Source organism: Hemitrygon akajei, chromosome 6 (genome assembly GCF_048418815.1).
Source record: "Hemitrygon akajei chromosome 6, sHemAka1.3, whole genome shotgun sequence".
NCBI classification, from domain to species: domain Eukaryota; kingdom Metazoa; phylum Chordata; class Chondrichthyes; order Myliobatiformes; family Dasyatidae; genus Hemitrygon; species Hemitrygon akajei.
This window is the reverse complement of record NC_133129.1, coordinates 183812578-183840181: the sequence shown is the minus strand read 5'-3', so window position 1 is coordinate 183840181 and position 27604 is coordinate 183812578. Positions and strand designations below refer to the sequence as shown.

General features: G+C 41.8%; 1 protein-coding gene across 1 annotated transcript in view; it reads right to left on the bottom strand.

Annotated features, from left to right (window-relative positions):
• The window catches only part of LOC140729749 (TBC1 domain family member 12), a 151351-nt gene that overhangs the window by 33509 nt on the left and 90238 nt on the right, over positions 1 to 27604 (bottom strand). The window contains exon 10 of the mRNA XM_073049914.1: positions 10088 to 10203. Coding sequence (XP_072906015.1) covers positions 10088 to 10203 — 116 coding nt within the window. The remainder of the gene's footprint in view (positions 1 to 10087; positions 10204 to 27604) is intronic.

Below are 27604 nucleotides of genomic sequence, written 5' to 3'. Positions count from 1 at the left end.
GAATCGTGGAACCAGGCCGAACCATTTCTTTTTAATTTCAAATATCTCTACAGAATCACTCATTAATCACCTCTGCCCTAACAAAGATAGTCTCCATTACTCATTGAAATCTTTTAAAATCATTCCAAAAACATTCTGATTTACAGGTTCCAGGTATGTCTCTTGGGGCTATTTGAGCAGTTGGCTTTACCTTAAAAACTCCTCAATTCTCGGGAATCCTGTTATGTTTGAACAAACTTTGAATTATGTTTCTAAAGGTTTTTTGGTAATTTTCATAAGACATAGGATATGAGTTAGTCCATTCAGCCTCTGCTTTAACTATTCCCAATGACCTGACCTCCACAGCCATTCTTGGCAATGAATTCCACAGATTCACCACCCTCTGGCTAGAGAAATTTCTCCTCATCTCTGTTCTAGAGGGACCCTTCATGCAGAGGCTGTGCCCTCTGGTCTGAGACTTCCCTTCCATAGGAACATCCTCTCCACATCCACTCTGTCTAGACAGAAGAGAAGCTGGAAACCCAAGTCCTGATGAAGAGTTACAGCCCAAAATGTCATCTGTTTATTGCTTCCACAGATGTTGCCTGACCTGCTGAGTTAGTCCAGCATTTTGTCTGTGTTACTCCACTCAAGCTAGGCCTTTCAACATTCATTCTTTTAAACTCCAGCAAGTACAGGTCCAGAGCCATCAAAAGCTCTTCATACGTTTCAGTTCCTCATTTCCTTTTGAAACTCACCAGGGTAGACCTGGACTTGGTCCAACAAAACAAAATTCTTGAAATTAACCCTTTAGAGAATTGTTGTTTAGAATATGTGCATTGTCATAAGTGATCAATAGTAACACTATGGGCTGGCATGGATGCAATGGCCTGAAAGGCCTCCTTCACTGCTGTAAATTTGATTAACTCTATCTACACACTTTTTTTTCCCAGCATCTAATAAATGCTTCCAAAACGGAACTGAACAGGTACTTAGAGAAAAGATACATTGCTACAGTGATCGAAGTACAAAAAGAGAGCAAAATACTGAGAAAGTGTTCAGTGGTTCAACGTCCATTCAGAAATCTGATGGCAGAGAGGAAGAAACCATTCCTGAAACGTTGACTGCGTCTTCAGACTCTTGTACCTCCTCTCTGATAGAAGCAATGAGAAAAGGCATGTCCTGGGTGATGGGGGTCCTTAATGATGGATGTCACATTTTTGAGGCATTGCCTTTAGAAGGTGTCTTCGATGTAGCAGAGTGTAGTGCCCATGATGGAGCTGACTGAGTTTACAACTTTCTGCTGCTGTTTTTGATCCTGTGCAGTAGCCCCTCCATACCAGACAGCAATGAAAGCAGTCAGAATGCTCTCCACAGTACATCTGTAGAAACTTGCTTGAGTTTTTGGTGACACACCAAGTCTCCCCAAACTCCAAATGAAATATAGCCACTGTCAAGCCTTTTTTGTAATTGCATCAATATCTTCAGAGATCCAGGAACTTGAAAATGCCCAACCTTTCCACCGCTGATCCCGAGATGAGGACTGGTGTGCGTTCCCTCAACTTCCTCTTCCTGAAGTCCACAGTCAATTCACTGGGTCTCATTGACATTCAGTGCAAGGTTGTTCTTGTGACGCCACTTCAACGTATGTTTTAATGTTTCAATGTACATGTGACAAATAAAGCAAATCTTTAAACTCTAAAGCAAAACACACATAATACTGGGGGAACTCAGCAGCATCCATGGAAATGAACAAACAGTCAATGTTTTGGGCTGATACCCTTCTTCAGGGCTGGAAACTGTAATGAAAGACACTTGGAAACAACATTCTAGGTTTCTTTTAAGTTAATAAATTAAACAATACAACCAGGAAAATCAGTGAGGGAGTATTAACTGCAAATATTGGCAGGTGTATCATGGAGAGCATTCTGATTGCGTCTGGTATAGAGGGGGTTGTGGGGGGGGGGGCTACTGCACAGGATCAAAATAAGCTGCAGAGTTGCAAACTAAGTCAGCTCCAACGTGGGCACCAGCCTCCATAGTATCCAGGACATCTTCAAGGAGTGATACCACAAAAGGCAGCATCCATTACTAAGGACCCTCATCACCTAGGTCATTCCTTGTTCTTATTGCTACTGTCAGGAAGGAGATACAGAACACTCAACAATTCAGGAACAGCTTCTTTCCTTCTGCCATCCGATTTCTGAACAGATACTGAACTCATGAACACTATCTCACTACTTACTTAACTATTTTATGTATTTACGGTAATTCATGCTTTTTCTATTATTGTATTGTATTGTACTGCTGTCGCAAAGTCAACAAATATCATGACATATGCCGGTGATATTAAACTGGAATCTGATTCTGAATTTCATGCAGACAAGTGTGAGGTTTTGTACTTTGTGAAGACAAACCAGGGTAGGACACTGCAGAATGCAGTAGAACAGAGGGATCTGGGAATACACATCCATAATTCCTTGAAAGTGGCATCACAGGTAGCTGAGGTGATAAAGAGAGATTTTGGCACATTGACCTTCATAAGTCAGAGTGTTGAGTACAGGAATTGGGATGTTATGTTGAAGTTGTATAAGATGTTGGTGAGGCCAAATTTGGAGTATTGTGTGCAGGTCTGGTCACTGACCTACAGAAAAGACATCAATACGCTTGAAAGAGTGTAATGAAAATTTACTAGGATGTTGCCACTACTTGAGGACCTGATTTAAATGGAAAGGTTGAAAAGGCTAGGACTTTATTTCCTAGAGCATAGGAGAGTGATGGGAGATTTGATAGAGGTATACAGAATCATGAGGGGTATAGATAGGGTAAATGTAAGCGGGAATTTTCCACTAAAGTTCAGACTAGCACTGGAGGTCACATGTTAAAGGTGAAAGGTGAAATATTTAAGGGAAGCCTGAGAGGAAACTTCTTCACTCAGATGGTAGTGCAAATGTGGAATAAGCTACCAGCAGAAGTGATGGATGTATGTTTGATTACAACATTTTGGATAAGCACAAAGATGGAACCTATATAGAGGGCTATAATTCAGATGCTAGAATAGGACTAGGCAGAATAGCAGTTCAGCACTGACTAGATGGGCTGAAGGTCTTGCTTCTGTGCTGTAGTTCTCTATGACTTTATTATTGGGTGCATGAAGTTGGTTTTGCTTAACACCCAGTTGCCAAGAAGACATACAGGAGAGATGATACATGGCTTAATCTCCAAGACTTTCTCAAAGGGGTCGTCGTGGTAACGTCGTAGTTGGAGTGATGCTATTACAGCTTGGGGCATTATGGAGTTCAGAGTTTAATTCCGATGCCATTCTGTAAAGAATCTCTGTATGACTTCCCTGTGGAATGCATGGGTTTTCCCTGGGTGCTTCGGTTTCCTCCCACAGTCAAAAACATATCGAGTAGGTTAATTGGTCATTGTAAATTGTCCCATGGTTAGGTTAGGGTTAATTGGGGTTGTGGGGTTGCTGGGGTGACCTGGCTCCAAAGGCTGGAAGGCCTACTTGGCACTGTATCGCTAAATAAACATACATAAAGTTACTAATGGAGGATGAAAAGGAGAAAGTAGATGAAGCAATTCTGAATTTTCAGAGAAGTGTTGGCGTGATGCCACATCTTCACTTAAAGGCTGTGGTAAGTCAGACAATGTATGCTGGAGTATAGATCAGTACAGCACAGAAACAGGCCACTTGGCCCACAGCTTTGTCAGAATCAGAATCAAATTTAATATCACTGGCATATGTTGTGAAATTTGTTGTTTGCGGCAGCAGTACATTGCAATACATAATAAAACTGTAAATTACAGGAAGTATACAGTATATATATTTATGAAGTGACATTAAACAAGTAGTGCAAAAAGAGAAAAAAAAGTAGGTAGTGTTCAAGGATTAAATGTCCATTCAGAAATCTGATGGCGGAGAGGAAGAAGCTGTTCCTGAAAGTGTGTCTCTTCAGGCTCCTGTACCTCCTCTCTGATGGCAGCAATGAGGAGAGGGCACGTCCTGGGTGATGGGAGTCCTTAATGATGGATGCTGCCTTTTTGAGGCATCACTCCCTGATGATGTTCTGGATGGTGAGGAGGCTAGTGCCCATGATGGAGCTAAATGAGTTTACAACTTTCTGCAGCTTATTTTGATCCTGTACAGTGGCCCCTACATACCAGGCTGTGATGTAGCCAGTTAGAATGCTCTCCATGGTACATCTGTGAGAATTTACAAGTGTCTTTGGTGACATACCAAATCTCCTCAAACTCCTAATGAAGCATAGTCACTGTTGTGCCTTCTTTGTAACTGCTTCAACATGTTGGCCCAGGATAGGTCCTCAGAGATGTTGACCCTCCAGATGTTGTGCCTAACTAACTAAACTAGAGATTAAATGTCTAACTAATCTTTTCTGCCTACATAATGTTCATATCCCTCCATTCTCTGCATACTCAGTGCCTATCCAAGATTCTTTAATTGCCTCTATTCTATCTGCCTCTACCATTGCCACTGGCAATGCAATCTGGGCATCCACCACTCTCTGTGTAAAAAAACTTGCCCCACATTTAAAACAACACTTCTTAAATCCCTTCTCACTGGTTAAGCCTCTGGTCATTTATCTATGGATATTCTTAAATGGCTTAGAACAGTTATTCCCCTACAACAATCAGGCTCTTGACCCAGCATGGATGACTTCACTCATCTCAACTCTGAACTCATTCCACAGCCTACAAATTCACTTTCAAGGACTCTGCAAGTCATGTTCTCAGTTTTACTTATTTACCTTTTTTCTTTGTATTTGTACAATTTGTCTTCTTTTGCACATGGGGTGTTTGTCAGTCTTTGTTTCTTCAAGGTCAATTTCAAGTTTATTGTCATCTGACTATACATATATAATCAAATGACACAATGTTCCTTCGAACTATGGTGTACCCACAAAACATATATCACAAAGCACATAAACAAAAGTATTACCATAATTAAGTTACTATAATTCAAAATGTATATAGTGTTCAGCACAGGCAAGCAATAAACAGTAAGCAGCTTGTTGTCCTGTCCTAGTAATGAGACCTTAGTGGTGGCAGGCTATTCATTACTCTCACAGTCTGAAGGAAGAAACTGTTGTGTGGAGCTTTTCATTGATTCTATTTTATTTCTCTGTTCTACTCATTACTAGGACAGGACAACAAACTGCTTACTGTTTATTGCTTACCTTTGCTGCACACTATATATATTTTGAATTATAGTAACTTAATAGCCAACAAGAAAATTAATCTCAGGGTAATATATGGTGACATATATGTACATTGATAATACATTTACTTTGAACTTTGAATATTTTCTTTGTTAATGATCCTATGAACATTATGTTCACAACAGGGTGGAACTACGGATGGCACCAGAGGGCAACTTCACCCAGCTCATCAGCGAAACAGTTACATTCTTCCTATTCTAATGCCCCTATTTTCCTTTTCAGTGTGACTAGAGCCCTGATGGGATATTTAATCTACAGCGGCACTCAGAAACTGCTGTTCTGTACAGCAGCCTGTTCCCATTGTTGGAGCTCTTCAATTGGACACATTTCAGTATATCTAGGTTTGGCCTGAAGTTGGGTGATTTCAGGCCTTTGTGTGACTTTGTGGACATGAATTCTCGCTGGTGTCACAAACTGAAGTGTAGCAGGACCCAGAACATCGAAGAGAGTGAGAGTGGCTGCCAGCGGGCTCTGCACTCAGTTATTGATTCGTCAATTCTCAAGTAGGGGAACAAGAAATAAAAAGCAATGATTCACACTGACTGTAACATCAAAACAGCAAATGTTGTTTCCCCTGTCACTGTAGAAAGAGGAATATCTGTCTCTCCCTTGTTAACGAGATGGAGAGCCTGTGGGATGTCAAAATGTTGGAGTGAACAGTTCAGTTTTGATGGCTCTCTTTGGGGCCTTTGCTGTTGCTTGCATGGAGAATGGTAGGAATGGCGATGCTTAATGCTAGAATAATTTGGGGGAGGGTTGATGTTGCTTGCTGCTGTTTGTGTGTGGGAGGGGCAGGGAGCTTTGGGGTTCTTACATCTTTTCTCTGTCATTCATTCTTTGGGGGTTTTTCTTGTGTTTCAAGGATGTCTGCAGAGAGTAAGAATTTCAGGTTGTATATTGTATACATTTTCTGATATTAAATTGAACTATTGAAGTGCCTTTGGATAATTTACTGATTCTGAAGAACTGAATCAGTGCTACTGTGTTTCCCCTGTGCTGGGGAGTAGCTGAAGTTTGCTGATTAAAGAGAGAGGTACTATACACCTTTAACAACTGCTTCTCAATTACCAGACCCCATTAAATTATTTATTTTATTTTTTATTTCGAGATATAGTGTGGAACAGGCCTTTCCGGCCCAATGAACCGCACCACCCTGCAACCCAGCTAAATTTAGCCCTAGTCTAATCACAGGACAACTTACAATGAGCAATTAACCTACTAACCAGTACATCTTTGGACTGTGAGAGAAATCAGAGAATCCAGAAGAAACCCATGTGGTCACGGGGAGAGCGTATAAACCATTAACAGGCAGAGCCAGAAACGAAATTTGAACTCTGACACCCTGAGCTCTAATATTGTCATGCGAACTGCTACACTACTGTGGTGCCCTTGATATTAGACCATAACACTATAAAACATAGAAGAATTTGGCCATTAGGCCCATCAAGTCTGCTCTGCCATTCCATCATGTCTAATTTATCCCTCTCAACTCCATTCTTCTTTCTTCTCCTCATAACTTTTGACGTCCTGACTATTCAAGAATCTATCAACCTCTGCTTTAAATATACCCTATGATGGCCTCCATAACCATCTCTGGCAGTGAATCCTACAGATTCACCACCTTCTGGCTGAAGAAATTCCTCCTTATCTCTGTACAAAAAGGATATTCCTCGATTCTGAGGCTGTCCTAGACTCTCCACATCTACTCTGTCTAGGTCTTTAATATTTGATAGTTTTATTGAGATCTCCCTCATTCCAGTGAGTATTGGCCCAGAGCCATCAAAGACTCCTCATAGGTTAACCCTTTCACCATGAACTCATTGCCACCAATGGCATGGTGATACTCGGAGGTTACCCCAGCACATCCTCGGACTGTGTTGGTCATTGACACAAACAATGCATTTCAGAATCACAATCAATATCGCTGCCATATATTGTGAAAGATTAAAGATTAGATTTATTTGTCACATGTACATCAAAACATACAGTGAGGTGTGTCATTTGCATCTACGAGCAGCACAGTCTGACAATGTGCTGGGGGCAACTCACAAGTGTTGCCACGCTTCCATCGGCAACACAGCATACACACAACTCACTATCCCTAACCTGTATTCCTTTGGAATGCGGGATCATACCCACGCAGTCACGGGAGAAACATACAAACTCCTTACAGACAGTGCTGGGTTTGAACTTTGAACTCTGACACCCCGAGCTTTAATAGTGACACGCTAACTGCTATGCTACCATGGCATGCCTGATATTAGTCCATAAGACATAAGAGCAGAATTATGTTTTAGAAAATACATAAATTAATTGGTTGCAAATTACTCAAGGCTAAGGATGGTGCAAGGTCTTTGAATGTTGTTTTGAACTACATTCCTAAACTGTGGCATTCAATACTTAAAACTAAACACCAGCTCAAAACCTATTTATTTAACTTTGCTTTTAACTAACATCTTTTTGTCTTTTATTTTCATGTTCTTTTTTATAATTTAGTTTTCTTGTTTGAACGCTATCCCATTGTAAAACACTTTGAACTACATCATCTGTATGATCTATAAATAAGGTTTTTGCGAAGGACCGATTTGTCTCCCTCAATGCTGTTTAGAAGATGGTGCCGGAGCAAGGTTTAATCGATACGGTTTGTGGACTCTAATTCATGTTTATGATGTGTTCTAGGCTCTGGTCACTCCATCTTTTGCTGTTAATTTGGGCGAATTTGAATTGGAGCAGCCTGCAGATAATGAACACTAAGCTGAACTGAAATATGCCTTTGATTTTGTGTTTATATCCTATGTTTTCACAATTTCTTTTTGTTGTTGCCATTTGTGTGGCTTTGTTTGCATGTGGGGTGAGGGAATGGGTGATGTTTTTTTTCTTTGAACGGGTTACATGGTTCTTCTTTGTTTCATAGCTGTCTATGGGGAAGATAAATCTCAGAGTCGTATGCTGTATAAATAACTTCACAATAAATGTACTTTGAAACCTTTGAATATGTTTGAAGCAGTTACTAATTAATGCTGTGCACAGTCAGTCGGAGATATCACTGTGTGGGCCCACAGTTTGAAGCAAGGGTTCCCAACCTGGAGTCCACAATTAATGGCAAGGCTCCATGGTTTAAAGTGAAGAAATGTGAATAAAGTTCTGATGATGCATACTGGTTCTGGAAACATTAACTGTTCCTCTCCAAATACTGCCTGACCTGCTAAGTACTTCCAGAAGATTCTGTCATTATTGTACAGTAGAAAAGTAGAATTGAAGCTGTTCCTAAATCGTAGAAGAATAAGCATTGGTCTCTTCTCATTGCTACCATCAAGAAGAAGGTACAGGAGACTAAGGACCCACACAACCAGGTTCAGGAACAGTTATTATCGCTCAACTATCAGGGTCCTGAACCAGAGGGGATAACTTCACTCAACTTTTTCAATGTGGACAAAACAAAAGAGATGATTGTGGATTCAGGAAGGCACAGGCTGACCACTCTCCATTGCACATCGATGGCTCTACCATGGAAAGAGTGAACAGCACGAAGTACCTTGCTGCACACATAATGGATGATCTAACCCAGACACAGAACACCTCACTGGTCAAGAAGGCACAGGAACGTCCACATTTTCTGAGGAGATTGTGGTGTGCAAGGCTCCCTGACCCCATTCTAACAACTTTCTACAGGAGCACCATCTTGAGTATTCTGACTGGCTGCATCATTGTGTGGTACAGAAGCTGCAAGGCATTGGACCACAAGACCCCACAGAGGATAGTGAAAACCACTGACAGTATAACCAGGGTCTCTCCGCTCCCCCCACCATTTGTGACATTTACTGAGAGCGTTGCAAAGGGCCCGAAGCATTGTTGAGGATCCTTACTACCTATCCAACAATCTCTTTGACCCACTATCATCAGGGAGGAGGTACAGCAGCATCAAGACTAGGACTGCCAGACTAGGTAACAGCTTCTTTCCTCAAGCTGTGAGACTAATGAATACCTTGCCACTACTGAGGCCTCGTCACGAGGGTAGCTAGCTGTTCACTGTTTACATGTCCTGTGCTTTACTACATGCATTTTGAATTATATTTTATTAACTTAATTATAGCATAATATTTTGTGTGTGATATATGTTTTGTGGGAGCACCAAGGTCTAGAGGAATGTTGTTTCATTTGGTTGTATATATGTATAGTCAGAAGACAAACTTGAATTTCACTCACCCCATCAATGAACTGTTCCCACAACCTATGGACTCACTTTCAAATCCTTCATCTCATGTTCTTGATATTTATTACTTATCTATTTATTATTATTTTGAACTTTGGATGGATAAACAACTCTACTCTCACTGGGAGTTATCTGGACAGCTTAAGGAATGCCAGATGGTCACCCAGAGCTTCTAATGTGATACAAGTCTCAGATTTCAGATTCATTTATTTATCACTTGACATTGAAACATACAGTGACATGCATTGTTTTTTTTAACACACGACACAACGTAGGAATGCACTGGAGGCAGCCTGCAAATATCACCACATACTCTGGTGCCAACACAATGTATATGGCATGCCCACAATGTTTGTTCAGAAACATTGAATATTATAATAAAATTATATTTCATGGGTACTGGACAATAAAGTGCAAGATCATAATGAGGTAGACTGTGAGGTCATGATTCTTTTATGTATTTATTGAGTATGCCCACAAGAAAATGAATCTCAGGGTTGTATATGGCAACATATATGTACTTTGATAATAAATTTACTTTGAACTGGATCCGAACAAGTAACTTTTCCTCTCTCCAGAAGCTGCTTGGCCTGCTGAGTGTTTCTAGCACTTACTGTCATTACTAAAGAGTAGAAATTTCAGGAGGTACCTGAGGGCAGCACCTCTTCTTCCTCTTCCTCCAACACTACATGCTGCATGCAGTCCAGCTCCCAGCTGTGCACCTTGGTCATCCAGAGGGCTGGGATCAGGGTACTGTATCTGGAGCTTGGAGAAATAATACAAAACCTGGAGTGAACAACGATTTTGAATCAGATTGAAAACAGTTCAGTAAAACTGCAACACTAGAGGACCACAGCCTTGTCAAGGTTTGGAGGCTTGCATGTCTCAATGGGCCAGAGAGCTATGTTGACTGGAGCTCTTGGTCGGGTCACTCATGCCAAACAGGTCAAAGGGCAGAGTGGTCTACTCACTGGTCTACCTCTTTTCCAGGTTCGAAGGTTCAGCTCAAAGCTAACAACCCTAACTGGTAAAAACAAAATTGTTACAGGAGCAGCACTGAAGAATCCTTCTACATCTGAGTGACCGAGGACAGATAGAGATGGAGCACTTTCGTTACTGCCCTAACTGTCAGGGGTGTAACGGGCAGTCAGTAAGTAGACACAAAATGCTGGAGGAACTCAGGAGGTAAGGCAGCATCTATGACAAGGCATTTGACGCATTCCTCTTCATAGATGCTGCATGACTCACTGAGTTCCTCCAGCATTTTGTTTGTGTTGCTCAAGATTTCCAGCACCTCAAAGCGCAAAGTGAATTTATTAGCAAGGTACATATCAAAGATGTGACCAAATACTACACTGATATTCATTTCCTTATGGGCATTCACAGAGGAGCAAAAGAATCAATGAAGAACTACACACAAACACCGACAAAGAACCAATTGCAAAAGAAGACAAAGTATGCAAATAAAAAAATAATAAATGAATAATAAATAAATAATACTGAGAACATGAGTTGTAGAGTCCATAGACTAACTTAGAAGTTACCATAGAGGGTGTTGCTTAAGTTCAAATTTAATTGTCATTCAACCATACTCATGAATACAGCCAAATGAAACAATGATACTCAAGGTGCAAATCAACACACACAAAATGGTATGTCAACTGTACTCTTTTCCTAGATGCTGTCTGGCCTGCTGAGTTCCTATAGCATTTTGTGTGCTACAGTGGGCAGAGGCTCCCCAAAACTGGGCAGCTGAAGATTTGACACAAACAACATGAATCCGTGGATCCATCTGTCTTCTGTCAACGGTTCAAGCTGGTGGTCGTGGTATAGTAGTGTAGGGAATGATGTCTTGGCACACATTAGTTCCTTTAATATCTATTGAATATTGTTTAAATGCCACAAAGAATTCAGGTAGTTCTGAGGGTCGTGTCCAGAACTAGAAAGGTGTACCTAATAAAGTGGTCACTGAGTATATATCAAAACAGTGAAATGCATTATTTGCATTAACAACCAACACAGTCTGACAATGTGCTGGAGGTGGACTGTAAGTGTCACTATGCTTCTGGGGCCAGCATAGCATGCCCACAACTTACTAATCCTAACCCATCGATCTTGGGAGTGTGGAGGAAACTGGAGCACCTGGAGGAAACCCATGTGGTCATTACAGACAACAGTGAGAATTGAACCCCAATTCAAGGTGCAGTAAAATGTTCTACTAGCCACTACACAACCATGCCACCTCTTTTATTAAAGGAGATCTGAGGTGCAAGTTTTTCACACTCTTCTGAGGGTGCTCATCAGGAATGAGCTGCCATGGCAGAGGCAGACGTAATTACTTTTAAAAGAAATTTGGACAGGAAAGTATTTAAGGATACAAGCCTAATTCAGGAAATTGTAATTTAGCATTGGTAGCACAGTTGGCATGGACGGGATGGGCCAGGAGGTTGTACGACTTTATGATTGTACGGTCAAATTACATTTAATAATACACTTGTGAAACACCTTGAAATTAGTTGTAAACTGTTGTCATAATGCTATTGCTGACAGGCTGTCAGGTGACAGGGAATTTGAGGGGTATAATCTTTTACAAAAGGATTTAAAGATTAGCTTTATTTGTCACAGGCTATCAAAATATACAGTGAAATGTGTTGTTTGCATCAGTGACCAACACAGTTTGAGGATGTGCTGGGGACAGCCAGCAAATGTCGCCATGCTTCCGGCGCTACCATAGCATGCCCACAACTTTATCTTTATTACTTTATTGTCACCAAACAATTGATACTAGAGCGTAAAATCATCACAGTGATATTTGATTCTGCACTTCGCACTCCCTGGAGTACAAATCAATAGTAAATATAATAAAAATTTAAATTATAAATCATAAATAGAAAATAGAAAAGGGAAAGTACGGTAGTGCAAGTCAGGTCCGGATATTTGGAAGGTACGGCCCAGATCCGGGTCAGGATCTGTTCAGCAGTCTTCTCACAGTTGGAAAGAAGCTGTTCCCAAATCTGGCCGTATGAGTCTTCAAGCTCCTGAACCTTCTCCTGGAGGGAAGAGGGACAAAAAGTGTGTTGGCTTGGTGGGTCATGTCTTTGATTATCCTGGCAGCACTACTCTGAGAGCGTGCGGTGTAAAGTGAGTCCAAGGGTGGAAGATTGGTTTGTGTGATGTGCTGGACTGTGTTCACGATCTTCTGCAGCTTCTTCCGGTCTTGGACAGGACAATTTCCATACCAGGTTGTGATGCACCCTAGAAGAATGCTTTCTACGATGCATCTATAAAAATTAGTGAGGGCTTTAGGGGACAGGCCAAATTTCTTCAGCTTTCTCAGGAAGTAAAAGTGCTGGTGGGCCTTCTTGGCTGTGGACTCTGCTTGGTTAGACCAAGTCAGGTCATTTGTGATATTGACCCTGAGAAACTTATTAATTAATTATAACCCGTATAGCTCCCGGAGGAAACCATACAGGCATAGGGAAAACATGCAAACTCCTTAAAAACAGTGGCAGGAATCCAACCCTGGTCTTACAATCGGTGCTATAATAGTGTTACACTAACTGCTATACTACTGTGCAGCCCTCTTCTTGAACTGCTCTTGAAACTATTTGATGTTATATGGAAATATGTGCAGGAATGGGGAGAATGCACAAATTCTTTATAGACAATGGCAGGAATAGAACCCCAATCCTCTGATCACTGGCGCGGTAAAGCATTGTGCTAACCACTACGTTATGGTGCTGCTCCCTGTGTAAACTATAACGTCCACTGAAGCAGACAGGTACATTTAGGGGTGGCACAGTAGTGTAGTGGTTAGCACAATGCTTTACAGTACAGGCAACAGGGGTTCAATTTCCGCCATTGCCTGTAAGGAGTTTGTATGTTCTCTCCGTGACCAGGTGCTCCACTTCCCTCCCATAGTTCAAAGACATGCCGATTGGTAGATTAATTGGTCATTGTAAATCTTCCTGTGATTGGGCTCGGTGGGTTGCCAGGAGGCGTGGCTCGAAGGACCAGAAGGTTTTGTTCCATGCTGCATTTCAGGAAATAAATAAATAAATAAAATGGCCCAGTGTGGCACTCATCAGGTAAGAAATGCCCAGCATTATTGGGATTCATGCTGACTTGTTTTCTTTTACTGATCGGACAATTATTACAAAGGCTCACTTTAAGCTGGGGCACCAGGAGGGACAAGAGGTGAAGTGATATAAATTGTTCCTGCAATAGAACAATGCCAGAGATGCTTTTTATTCAGATCCTTGCAAGTCTCAAGTAACAAGTTGATGGCTATCGACCTGAGAAACATGTACTCCCCTTCTCTAATTCTGATGCTGTCAAAATTCAGCTCTAGTGAAAAGCAGTGTGCTTGTATGGGACGGGTAACAAATCCCCTCCTGAGAAATCGTCCCCACAGATCGGCACAAAGCCCACTTTGTCTGTTTCATGCATGTACACCTTGAGAAAGGTCACAGCATTAGAAGGAGTTCAGCGCTCCCATAACAGCTTGTCAAGTTAAAGGAGGTCGAGGAACAACTATTCCGCAGCCTTCAGAAGGAGATGGGGTTCTCTGGGTGGAATAGGTGCCAGTCACACTAGTCAACAAAATGTGTGGAAGTCCAAAAGATTCCTAAACTTCCAGTGCCAATTGACAGTCATAGCAGAGATTGCCCTACACTGATTTGTTCCTATCTCAGCTCTTCAATGAAATGCAGTGATAGAGTCCAGCAGTACAGAAACAGCCTTTTCAGCCCTTCATGTGAATGCAGACCATTGTAAGATTTAAGATTTATAATTAGCTTTATTTGTCACATGTACATCAAAGACATACAGTGAAATGTATCATTGGTGTCAATGACCAACACAGTCCGAGGATGTTCCAAGGAAGTTCAGGTGTTTTAAAAGGAATAGGATGGGAGGTAGAGGCGGTGGGGGGAGGTGGAGTGGCATTTCTGGTCAGGGATAGTATCACGGCTATAGAAAGGGAGGACGCTGCAGAGGGGGTGTCCACTGAGTCAGTCTGGGTGGAAGTCAGAAATAGGAAGGGATCAATCACTATGCTGGGAGTAGTTTATAGGCCCCCAAATAGCCCTCGGGACACCGAGGAGCAGATAAATAGGCAGATTTTAGAATGGTGCACAAAATACAGGTAGCAGTTTGTGGTGAACTACATATACCTGTCTGGACACGCCCCCCCCCCCCCCCCGCTGACTACTCCTGTGGCTCCTCCCACTGACCGTGGCTCCTCCCACGGACCCCGGTATAAAGGCAATTGGGGACTCCGCCCTGGTCTCAGTCTCCAGGATGTAGTGGGGTGGTCAATTGCTGCTTGTTCTTTCTTCCAGCCAATAAAAGCTGATATCTCGCCTCACGTCTCAGAGAATTATTAATGGTGCATCACAGTTATGGGTGATTTCAACTTCCCTCATATTGACTGGCACTTCCTGAGTGCAAGGGGGATAAATAGGGCTGAATTTGTCAGGTGTGTTCAAGAAGGATTCCTGACACAGTATGTGGACCGGCCGACGAGAAGAGAGGCTATACTGGATCTAGTTCTGGGTAATGAACCTGGCCAGGTGACAGACCTCTTGGTGGGGGAGCATTTTGGTGAGAGTGACCACAACTCACTTAGCTTCAGCATAGCTATGGAAAGGGATAAAATCAGACGAAATGGTAAAGTGCTTAACTGGGGAAGGGTCAACTTTGAAGGGATGAGGCAGGAACTAGTGAGAGTAAATTGGAAACAGATGTTCAAAGGGAAAGCACAGAAGTAATGTGGGAGAAGTTTAGGGACCACTTGAGCTGGGTTCAGGATAGGTTTGTCCCACTGAGGCAAGGAAAAAATGGTAGGAAAAGGGAACTGTGGCTGATGAAACACGTGAGGCAATTCGTCAAGAGGAAAAAGGAAGCATATGTTAGATATAAGAAGCAGGAAGTAGGAGGGGCTCATGAGAAATATAGGGTAGCCAGGAAGGAGCTGAAGAAAGGATTTAGGAGAGCTTGAAGGGGGCATGAGAAGGCCTTGGCATGTAGGATTAAGGAGAACCCCAAGGTGTTCTATGCATATGTGAAGAACAGGAGAATGAAGGTGGGACCGCTAAAGGATAAAGAGGGCAACATGTGCCTGGAGGCGGAGGAGGTTGGGGAGGTCCTAAATGAATACTTTGCTTCAGTATTCACAGGTGAAAAGGATCTTGTTCAGGGTGAGGTTGAAATAGAGCAGGCCTGTGTGCTGGACAATGTGGAGATTACGGAAGAAGTAGTGCTGGATCTTCTTAAAAACGTCAAGATTGATAAATCCCCAGGGCCGGATATGATACACCCCAGGTTGTTGTGTGAATTGAGAGAAGAGATCGCTGGAGTATTAGCTATGACCTTTGAATCCTCTTTGGCTACAGGGGAAGTGCCGGAGGACTGGAGAATGGCAAATGTAGTTCCCTTGTTTAAAGAAGGTAATAGGGAGAAACCCTTACGTCGGTGGTCTGCAAACTGCTGGAAAGGATTCTTAAGGATAGGATCTTTGAGCATTTGGAGAAGTACTCATGGATAGTCAACATGGCTTTGTGAAGGGAAGATCGTGCCTCACGAGCCTGATTGTGTTTTTTGAAGAGGTAACAAAAGAAATTGATGAGGGTAGGGCAGTGGATGTGGTCTACATTGACTTTAGCAAAGCATTTGACAGGGTCCCTCATGAGAGACTCATCCAGAAAGTCATGAGGCATGGGATAAGTGGAACCTTGGCTGTTTGGATAAAAAATTGGCTTAAAGGAAGAAAACAGAGGGTAGTTGTGGAAGGAAAGTATTCTGCTTGGAGGTCGGTGACTAGTGGAGTGCTGCAGGGATCTGTCCTGGGACTCCTGCTATTTGTGATTTTTATAAATGACCTGGATGTAGAGGCGGAAGGATGGGTGAGTAAGTTTGCGGATGACACGAATTCTGCTTCTATGTCTTATGATGGTCTTATTTAAGAACCTCTTAGATAGGCACATGGATGATAGAAAAATTGAGGAGGGAAGTGTAAGATTGATCTTTGAGTAGGTTGCAAGGTCGGCACAACTTTGTGGGCTGAAGGGTCTATCCTGTGCTGTACTTTTCAATGGTCTACTTTCTATTAAGAAAGGTGTACTATAAATGCAAGGTAATAAAGATAGAAGAGATATATTTAATATTGTGATTGCCTCTTCATTTGCTAGCTGACAGCTTACTGAAAGAATTCCAGTGGAGTTACAACTTAATTCACCAAGCGTAACATGATTCACCTGAAGTCATCTTTCACTCCCACTCTTGTCCTGTCCTCTGCACTTCCTGGGGAACTTGGAACACAAGAGCTATTTACAAAAAATAAAATAAAACTACCCTCATTCCTCAAGGTATTTTGGTAGCCGTTGGGGATAGTCTTACAAACCCAAGAGGAAATAACACCTTCCTGTCACAAAAAAATAAAACACAGGTAGCTACAATTTGTTGCATCATCATCAGATCTCAAATTGTTCACATCTCTCTTTCGTAACATTCCAAAACACCAACAGCCTTTCTGGCGCAACTACTTAATGTCCAATGTGCAGTGAAGTTGCCGGGGTTAGTGTTGGTGAAAGGGGCTGGGCTCAGACTATTGAACTGTTTTGACAACAGTTAAAAAGACACCTGGCAGCAATGGGGGCTATCAATGCCTCTTCAATTCCTTCCCTCCCACGGTAACCATTCAGAGGCCGATCTAATTACAGTGTTTAGGATGATTAAAGGGTTGGTCACAGTGAGACAAGACCCTGGTTAAAAAGCACCAGCTGTTGTAACTGTGTTCATTTTTGAGAACTACATTTACACAAGTCAAGGGTTAAATTGCAAGGGCTGGTAGCCTGATTTAAAATGTTATTCTGTTAAGTATATATAGAGTACTGGTGACCTAATACAAGCCATTAAGATGATTAAAAGTTATAGGAAGGAAGATGGAGTGAACTTATTTCCTTTGTTGGAGAATTCAGGACAAACAGGCTGACTTATAAATTAGATGTAAGTGGCCAGAAGGGATTTTTCAGAGAAAGGCTGATGGAAACTTCTCCTCCTCACTTGTTAAGCTTGAAAGAGTACAGGGAAAATTGACAAGGATGTTGTTGGGACAGAGGATCCGAGTTATAGAGAAAGGTCGAATAAATTTTATGGGTGGAATGATGGGGTAGTAGTTAGTGTAACACTACTAGAATGACAGCGGTCGGGGTTCAATTCTGCCAATTTGCAAATGTACATATTTTATCATCATCATTACGTGCCCTGTCAGTATGACGTAGGCAATCATAGACCCATGACTATGATCGTACTTAGCAACTTTTTCTACAGAAGTGGTTTACCATTGCCGCTTTCTGAACAGTGTCTTTACAATACGGTGACCTCAGCCATTAACAATACTCTTCAGAGATTGTCTGCCTGGTGTCAGTGGTCGCATAACCAAGATGTGGGATGTGCATCAGCAACTCATACGACCATTCACCACCTGCACCTGTGGTTTCACTTGATCCTAATCGGGGGGACTAAGTAAATGCTACACCTTGCCCAAAGGTGACCTTCAGGCTCACGGTGGGAAGGAGTGCCTTACACCTCTTTTGGTAGAGCCGTATTTCCACCCTGCCATCCGTACATAGCTGTTGAGGTCAGTTCAGTTTGCTGATGATACAGCTATTGTTGGCAGAATTTCAGATGGTGACGAGAGGGCATATAGGAGCAAAACAGATTAGCTGGCTGAGTGGCGTTGAAACAACAACCTTACACTCAACATCAGTAAGACCAAAGAACTGATTGTGAATTTCAGAAAGGGTAAGATGAGAGAACACACACCAGTTCATAGAGGGATCAGAAATGCAAAGAGTGAGGAATTTCAAGTTCTTGAAATGTCAATATCTCTGAGGATCTAACCTGGACCCAACATAATCGATGAAGCTACTAAGAAGGCACAACAGCAGCTACATTTCATTAGGAGTTTGAAGAGATTTGGTATGTCATCAAAAGCACTCACAAATTTCTACAGATTTCCTGTGAAGAGCATTCTAACTGGTTGCAGCACCATCTGGTATGGGAGGGGGGCTACTGCACAGGATCAAAATAAGCTGCAGAGAGTTGTAAACTTAGTCAGCTCCATCACTGGTATTAGCCTCCGCAGTATCCAAGTCAGCTTCAAGGAGTGATGCCTCAAATAGGCGGCATCCATTATTAAGGACCTCCATCTCCAGATCATGCCTTGTTCTCATTGCTACCACCAGGAAGCTATGTCCCCTCTACCATCTGATTTCTGAATGAACCCTGAACCCATGAACACTTCCTCACTACTGTTAATTTCTATTTTTGTATGACCTACTTAGATAGATACTTTACTGTCACCAAACAATTGATACTAGAGCGTACAATCATCACAGTGATATTTGTTTCTGCGCTTCTATTTGACTGTTTTACACACACAAACACATATATGTATACATATTTACACGCACACATATTGTAATTCAGATTTTTCTATTATTAATTATACTGCTGCAGCAAAGACATTAAATTTCATGATTTATGCTGTTGATATTAAACTTGAGTCTGATTCTGAGTTTAAGTTGCCCTGCTAGAGGAAAGATATTAAACTAGAAAGAGTGCAGGAAAGACTTACAAGGACGTCACCAGAACTTGAAGAACTGAATTGTAGGGAGAGGGTGGATTGGCTAAGCCTTTATTCCTTGCAGCGTAGGAGACTGAGAGATCTTATGGATGTGCACAAAATCATAATGGATATAGGCAAGCTGAATGCACTCAATCTTTTTCCCAGGGTTGGGAAATTCAGAACTGGAAAGCATAGGTTTAAGGTGAGAGGATTAAAAATTAATAGGAACTTGAGGGGCAACTTTTTTCCCCCCACAAAGGGTGGCATCTATGTGGAATGTGTTGCAGAGAGAGTGGTTGAAGCAGGTACAGTAACATATAAAATAGCTTGGCAGGTATGTGCATTGGACAGATGTTAAGATTATGCAGGACACTCCACTTGCCTAACTGAATGCAACTCCAACAATTCTCAGCAATACATGATGGGCTGAATGGCTTTATTCTGCTCCTTTGTCTTATGGTCTAAGAAAACATTTCTATTGTTAATAGTGATTATGTATTATCTACAAAATTCACAGAAGCCAACTGCATAGGCTATGCCGATGGCATCTTCTAAGCAAGCATACAGCCTAGCTATAGTGCTACAAAAAAATACTTCACTCCATCATAAAAGTTTCTTTAACTGAGCAGTTCATCTGATCAACTATTGTAGTTAGCCCCCTCACCCCTTTCTCTTACCCCCATCACTGCACTGTAAACACTTTAAACCGCTTTTTATAATGCTGCTTACATTGCAGATATATGCCAGTATTAATGTATATATGCACATTTTATTCCATATCCGTCTTTAACAGCTAACTTCATTTCTTATACATCTCTTATCCTCTATAATGTTGTTGTTTATTGTTGCACCAACACACCACAGTAAATTCCTATTATATATATAAATGTATATGTCTAATGGGGTATATGGGGTATTCAGGGAGGGGTAGCATCTCTGGTGAAAGGGGCCTGTTGTGCACTTAGCCCCCACCTGTGTCTCCAAGTAGCTGTTTGCATGCAACAGCAGCCTCACCCCGGTACACCACCTCAACAAGCAGGTTAAACCAGGTGAGGGTAGCCAACGGCCTCGCAGCCCAGTGAGATAGGGACATGCCTGTTCTGAAACGTGGTCAGCTCCAGCGGACTAGGTGGATAAGATCTGCAGTGAGATCCAACTGCCAGGAAGGCAATTCTGCGACATTCTGCAGAAAGTGAAGGGCATGTCAATGCACAGAAGATGTCATGGTAATCCACTGCAACCAGGAAAGACCCCAGTTGTGATGACTACTCATACCACTGGACCTGGACTTCCAGGGTCAATAGAATGGAACTGCTCCAGTGTAATGGCTTCTCCACTTTAAAAATTCTTCTGCACAGGTTCCTGTCATTGTTGGATACAATGGACAAAAATGGATAATCGCTAATAAAGTTAATCCTTGACCACTATGAAGAATCAAGCAGTAAATGAATGGGTCAGCCATGATGAAATAGCAGAGCAGACTTGATAAGCCAAATGGCTTAATTCTGTTCCTACATCTTATAGTCTTACGGAACTACATGTTGAATCTTCTAGATTCTCCCTGATCACATTTGATAGGTATATCTCATGGTGCCTATTTGTCTTTCTGTTTTTTGAATTTTATTGAACAAATACATATCTACAAACAAGTAAAAACACAAAATGTTGGCAGAACTCAACAGGCCAGACAGCATCTATGGGAGGAGGTAGTGACAACGTTACGGGCCAAAACCCTTCATCAGGACCCTTCATCTACAAACAAGCATCGGCTATCAGTCCATAGTTCACTGCACAATGGCAAATACCTATATTAACAATACCAGGGGTAGAGAGAGTAGGAGCAAGAGGAAGAAGAAACAAAGAGCACATACATACAATTACATACACATGATCTACATACTTTACATCACCCCTCAATGTAGACTTACATTTATTTTAAATAAAATCACAGTCCTCAGTAAATCAACTCAGATTATCCTCTGAGGCTCTTAAATACTTCGTTTTTAAGTTTCAAAGTTCAAATTCACAGTATCAGTGGGCAGAAACTATCAATAATATGGATGGACATGGGACTTTACATAGAAACATAGAAAATAGGTGCAGGAGTAGGCCATTCGGCCCTTTGAGCCTGCACTGCCATTCAGTATGATCATGGCTGATCATCCAACTCAGAACCCTGTACCTGCTTTCTCTCCAAACCCCCTGATCCCTTTAGCCACAAGGGCCATATCTAACTTCCTCTTAAATATAGCCAATGAACCGGCCTCAACTGTTTCCCGTGGCAGAGAATTCCACAGATTCACCACTCTCTGTGTGAAGAAGTTTTTCCTCATCTCGGTCCTAAAAGGCTTCTCCTTTATCCTTAAACTGTGACCCCTCGTTCTGGACTTCCCCAACATCGGAAACAATCTTCCTGCATCTAGCCTGTCCAATCCCTTTAGAATTTTATACGTTTCAATAAGATCCCCCCTCAATCTTCTAAATTCCAGTGAGTATAAGCCTAGTCGATCCAGTCTTTCTTCATATCAAAGTCCTGCCATCCCAGGAATCAATCTGGTGAACCTTCTCTGTACTCCCTCTATGGCAAGAATGTCTTTCCTCAGATTAGGGGACCAAAACTGCACACAATATTCTAGGTGCAGTCTCACCAAGGCCTTGTACAACTGCAGTAGAACCTCCCTGCTCCTGTACTCAAGTCCTTTTGCTATGAATGCCAACATACTATTTGCCTTTTTCACCGCCTGCTATACCTGCATGCCCACCTTCAATGACTGGTGTACAATGACACCCAGGTCTCGTTGCATCTCCCCTTTTCCTAATCGGCCACCGTTCAGATAATAATCTGTTTTCCTGTTCTTGCAACCAAAGTGGATAACCTCACATTTATCCACACTAAATTGCATCTGCCATGAATTTGCCCACTCACCTGACCTATCCAAGTCACCCTGCATCCTCTTAGCATCCTCTTCACAGCTAACACTGCCGCCCAGCTTCGTGTCATCTGCAAACTTGGAGATGCTGCATTTAATTCCCTTGTCTAAATCATTAATATATATTGTAAACACCTGGGGTTCCAGCACTGAACCTTGCGGTACCCCACTAGTCACTGCCTGCCATTCTGAAAAGGTCCCGTTTACTCCCACTCTTTGCTTCCTGTCTGCCAACCAATTCTCTATCCATATCAATACCATACCCCCAATACCATGCGCTTTAAGTTTGCACACTAATCTCCTGTGTGGGACCTTGTCAAAAGCCTTTTGAAAATCTAAATGTACCACATCCACTGGCTCTCCCCTATCCACTCTACTAGTTACATCTTCAAAAAATTCTATAAGATTCGTCAGACATGATTTTCCTTTCACAAATCCATGCTGACTTTGTCCGATGATTTCACCTCTTTCCAAATGTGCTGTTATCACATCTTGGATAACCGACTCTAGCATTTTCCCCACCACCGATGTCAGACTAACCGGTCTATAATTCCCCGGTTTCTCTCTTCCTCCTTTTTTTAAAAAGTGGGGTTACATTAGCCACCCTCCAATCCTCAGGAACTAATCCAGAATCTAAGGAGTTTTGAAAAATTATCACTAATGCATCCACTATTTCTTGGGCTACTTCCTTAAGCACTCTGGGATGCAGACCATCTGGCCCTGGGGATTTATCTGCCTTTAATCCCTTCAATTTACCTAACACCACTTCCCTACTAACATGTATTTCCCTCAGTTCCTCCATCTCACTAGACCCTCGGTCCCTTACTATTTCTGGAAGATTATTTATGTCCTCCTTAGTGAAAACAGAACCAAAGTAGTTATTCAATTGGTCTGCCATGTCTTTGTTCCCTATGATCAATTCACCTGTTTCTGACTGTGAAGGACCTACATTTGTCTTGACCAATCTTTTTCTTTTCACGTATCTATAAAAGCTTTTACAGTCAGTTTTTATGTTCCCTGCCAGCTTTCTCTCATAATCTTTTTTCCCTTTCCTAATTAAGCCCTTTGTCCTCCTCTGCTGGTCTCTGAATTTCTCCCAGTCCTCAGGTGTGCCGCTTTTTTTTTTGCTAATTTATATGTTTCTTCTTTGGACTTGATACTATCCCTAATTTCCCTTGTCAGCCACAGGTGCACTACCTTCCCTGGTTTATTCTTTTGCCAAACTGGGATGAACAATTGTTGTAGTTCATCCATGCGATCTTTAAATGCTTGCCATTGCATATCCACCGTCAACCCTTTAAGTATCGTTTGCCAGTCTATCTTAGCTAATTCACGTCTCATACCTTCAAAGTTACCCTTCTTTAAGTTCAGAACCTTTGTTTCTGAATTAACTATGTCACTCTCCATCTTAATGAAGAATTCCACCATATTATGGTCACTCTTACCCAAGGGGCCTCGCACGACAAGATTGCTAACTAACCCTTCCTCATTGCTCAATACCCAATCTAGAATGACCTGCTCTCTAGTTGGTTCCTCGACATGTTGGTACAGAAAACCATCCCGCATATATTCCAAGAAATCTTCTTCCTCAGCACCCTTACCAATCTGGTTCACCCAATCTATATGTAGACTGAAGTCACCCATTATAACTACTGTTCCTTTATTGCACGCATTTCTAATTTCCTGTTTAATGCCTTCCCCAACCTCACTACTACTGTTAGGTGGCCTGTACACAACTCCCACCAGCGTTTTCTGCCCCTTAGTGTTATGCAGCTCTACCCATATCGATTCCACATCCTCCAGGCTAATGTCCTTCCTTTCTATTGTGTTAATCTCCTCTCTAACCAGCAATGCTACCCCACCTCCTTTTCTTTCCTGTCTATCCCTCCTGAATATTGAATATCCCTGGATGTAGAGCTCCCATCCTTGGTCACCCTGGAGCCATGTCTCTGTGATCCCAACTATATCATATTCATTAATAACTATCTGCACATTCAATTCATCCACCTTGTTACGAATGCTTCTCGCATTGACACACAAAGCCTTCAGGCTTGTTTTTACAACATTCTTAGCCCTTATACAATTATGTTGAAAAGTGGCCCTTTTTGCTTTTTGCCCTGGATTTGTCTGCCTGCCACTTTTACTTTTCACCTTACTACTTTTTACTTCTACCCTCATTTTACACCCCTCTGTCTCTCTGCACTTGTTCCCATCCCCCTGCCACATTAGTTTAAAGCCTCCTGAACAGCAGTAGCAAATGCTCCCCCTAGGACATTGGTTCCAGTCCAGCCCAGCATTCAAGTCCATCCTGATACCGTTTATTTATTGAGATACAGGGCAAAATAGGCCTTTTGAGCTGCACTGATTTAACCATTTCTTAATCATTAACACTAACCAATTAGCCTACCAACTGGTATGTCTTTGGACTATGGGAGGAAACAGGAGCATCCAGAGGAAACCCACAAAGTCATGGGGAGAAAGTACAAGCTCCTTACAGGCAGTGGCAGGAATCGAACCTGGGTTGCTGGCAGTGTAAAGCGTTATGCTAACCACTATGCTACCGTTCCACCCACACTAAGTACTAAGTCTGTATTGACCATCAACAACCCACTAATCCCACACAGTTATCAGTTTATTCTTCACACATTTAAGAATACACTTATGGAGGATATTTGGAGGACAAAAAGGGACCATGAGATATCCCTATCAGATGTGATAAGGAAAAATCCTAAAAATTCAACATGTATTAAGACAAAAAGGGTAAGTGAGGAAAGGGTAGGCCCCTTTAAGTATCAGTGTGCAATGTAAGAACATTTACAAAGATATCACCCGGTCTGGGGGACCTGGGTTATAAGGAAAGATTAAATAGGTTAGGATTTTATTTCTTGGAATGTAGATGATTGAGAAGAGATTTGATAGAGGTATACAAAATTATAAGGGGTGTAGATAAGGTAAATGCAAGCAGTCTTTTTCCACTGAGGTTAGGTGGGACTACAACTCAAGTGGTGCATGCAAGCTCAATTTCAACATTTAAGCAAAGTTTGGATATGTACATAGATATTCGGAGTATGGAGGTCTATGGTCCCAGTGCAGTTTAATGGGAGTAGGCAATTTCAGTATGGACTAAATGGGCCAAGGGGCCTGTTTCTGTGTTGTACTTTTTAAAATGAATTTTCATATTTAGGACCCACACCACCAGGCTCAGGAACAATTATTATCCTACAATCTTCAGGCTCCTGAACCAGCATGGATAATTTCACTCACTTCAACACTGAACTGATTCCCCAACCTACAGACTCATTTACAAGGTCTCTTTACAACTCATGTTGTCAAAATTTTTTTTCCATTTATACAACTTGTCTTCTTTTGTACATTGTTTATTTTTCAGTCTTTATGTGTACTGTAGTTTTTACCTGAGTTCTTTTGTAGTTTTAATTTTCTTGTAAAATGGCTGCAAGGAAATGAATCTCAAGATATATGGTGACATAAACATACGCACATAGATAATAAATTTTACTATGACTTCTGACTTTAACTCCTTATAGACAGCAGGGGAAATTGAATCCTAATTGCTGGCATTCAAGTTCAAGTGTCATTCAACTAAACATGAATACCCATGAATACAGCCAAATGAAGCAATGTTACTTTGGGGTGAAGATGCAAAACACGGTACCAACATTCATGCACAGCACAAAGCAAATCTAAGACAGGAAGCACATATATCAGTAAAATAACAGTCACACAGAAGACATATAGTCCAAGATCCTGAGTCCATGAATGTTGCAGGAGTCTGCAGTCGAACACAATATGGCTTGTCTTCTGCCTCGCAGACACTGGAGGGCAGCACCAACTCCAGCTTGGACACTACTGTTGCGCTAACCGCTACGCTACCATACTGCCTGCAACTATCTTCTTTTGGTCAATTCTTTTTGTGAATGACAGTTGAACATTTGAACTTTGTCTTATTTCAGACTATGGCTCCTCTTTCCTCTCAGATCGATTCAACTATCCCATAGACACTGCTTTCAAAAAGAGAGGAGAGGTTCTTCCTTGCATTCTGACTAATACTTATGTCCCAACTAGCATCACTGTAGAAAACACACATTCTCCACCTATTCGCTGCTACTTCCCACAGCCTGCTGTGCACAGACAGCTGTATTTACCCATTTCAACAATGACCTTGTTTCTCAATTATCTCATGATGGGGTCATAAGAAACACCCTAGGAATTCATGTTTCTTTGTCAATGATCTGCCTTAATGACTGCTATTATGGAACACTCAGACCTTAATTTACTGACAAATCTAAGCAAGGGTGGCTCTGTGGCAGAACAGGGCTCGAAGTTCAAAAAGTTCAAAGTAAATTTATGATCAAAGTACATATATGGCTCCATATACAATCCTGAGATCTGTTTTCTTGCTGGCATACACAGTAAAGCCAAGAAACATAATAGAATTATTTTAAGACCATACCCAACAGGGTGAACAAACAACCAACGTGCAAAAGACAACAAACTGTGCAAATACAAAAAAACCCAAAATGATAACAATAAATAACTAAACAATAAATATTGAGAACCGGAGATGAAGAGTCCTTGAAAGTGAGTCCATAGGTTGTGGGAACAGTTCAGTGTTGGGGTGAGTTAGGTTAAGTTATCTCCTCTGGTTCAGGATCCTGATGGTTGAAGGGTAATAACTGTTCCTGAACCTGGTGGTGTGGGGCCAGAGGCTCCTGCACCTCCTTCCCGATTGTAGCAGAGAGAAGAGGATCAGAGTTTGCAGAGGACTGGATTGTACTTCTTTCCTTCAGTCGTCAGCAGTCTTAAGGTATTTGTTTTGAAAGCTTGAACCAAAGACATCTCATGAAATCTCTGTGCCTCAAAGGATGGTGAGAAAATTAAGGAAGTACATTGAAAAGATTGAGATCACAGAGTGAATGAGAACCATTCTAGATGACAACCAAGTTCAGCTTATGGCCTTCATATGTGGCTTAACTACAAAGCAGGGTGGAACTATTTCTGCTGACAAAAGGGGCAAAGGGAGTTGCTGGCACCTTAAAACCAGTTGTTTTGGGCAAATGGGGCTCACCATCCATGGTTAGCAGTTCATCTAGAGGAAGGAATATTATGATCTCAAACCTCTGCTGCCTTGCAGCCATACTACTCATGGGGAAGACTTCGGGAGTAAATCCCAAGGTAAACTCCAAAGGTGGAGTCTCTAAAGCAGTTCAATGCTGACTGGCAACTCCTGCAGTGCTGCTGGTGCCAAACTGTATCAGTCTCAGCTATTTCCTTGGATTTATCAGTTGCATGGAAAGGGGGAGCCTGCTGCATAGACAATAGCTTGCTCTCCATATCATAATGCCCTGACCTGCAAGTGTGTGTGTATATATACACACATACAAACACATCTCTATGTAACTATATGTATAAATAATTAAATAAGTAGTGCAAACATTTTTTAAAAACTGAGGTAATGTACATGGGTTCATTGTCCAATCAGATAGCTGATGGCGGTGGGGAAGAAGCTGTTCTTAAAACCTTGAATGTATGTCTTCAGGGTCCTGTACCCCCTCCTTGATGGTAACAATGAGAAGAGGGCATGTCT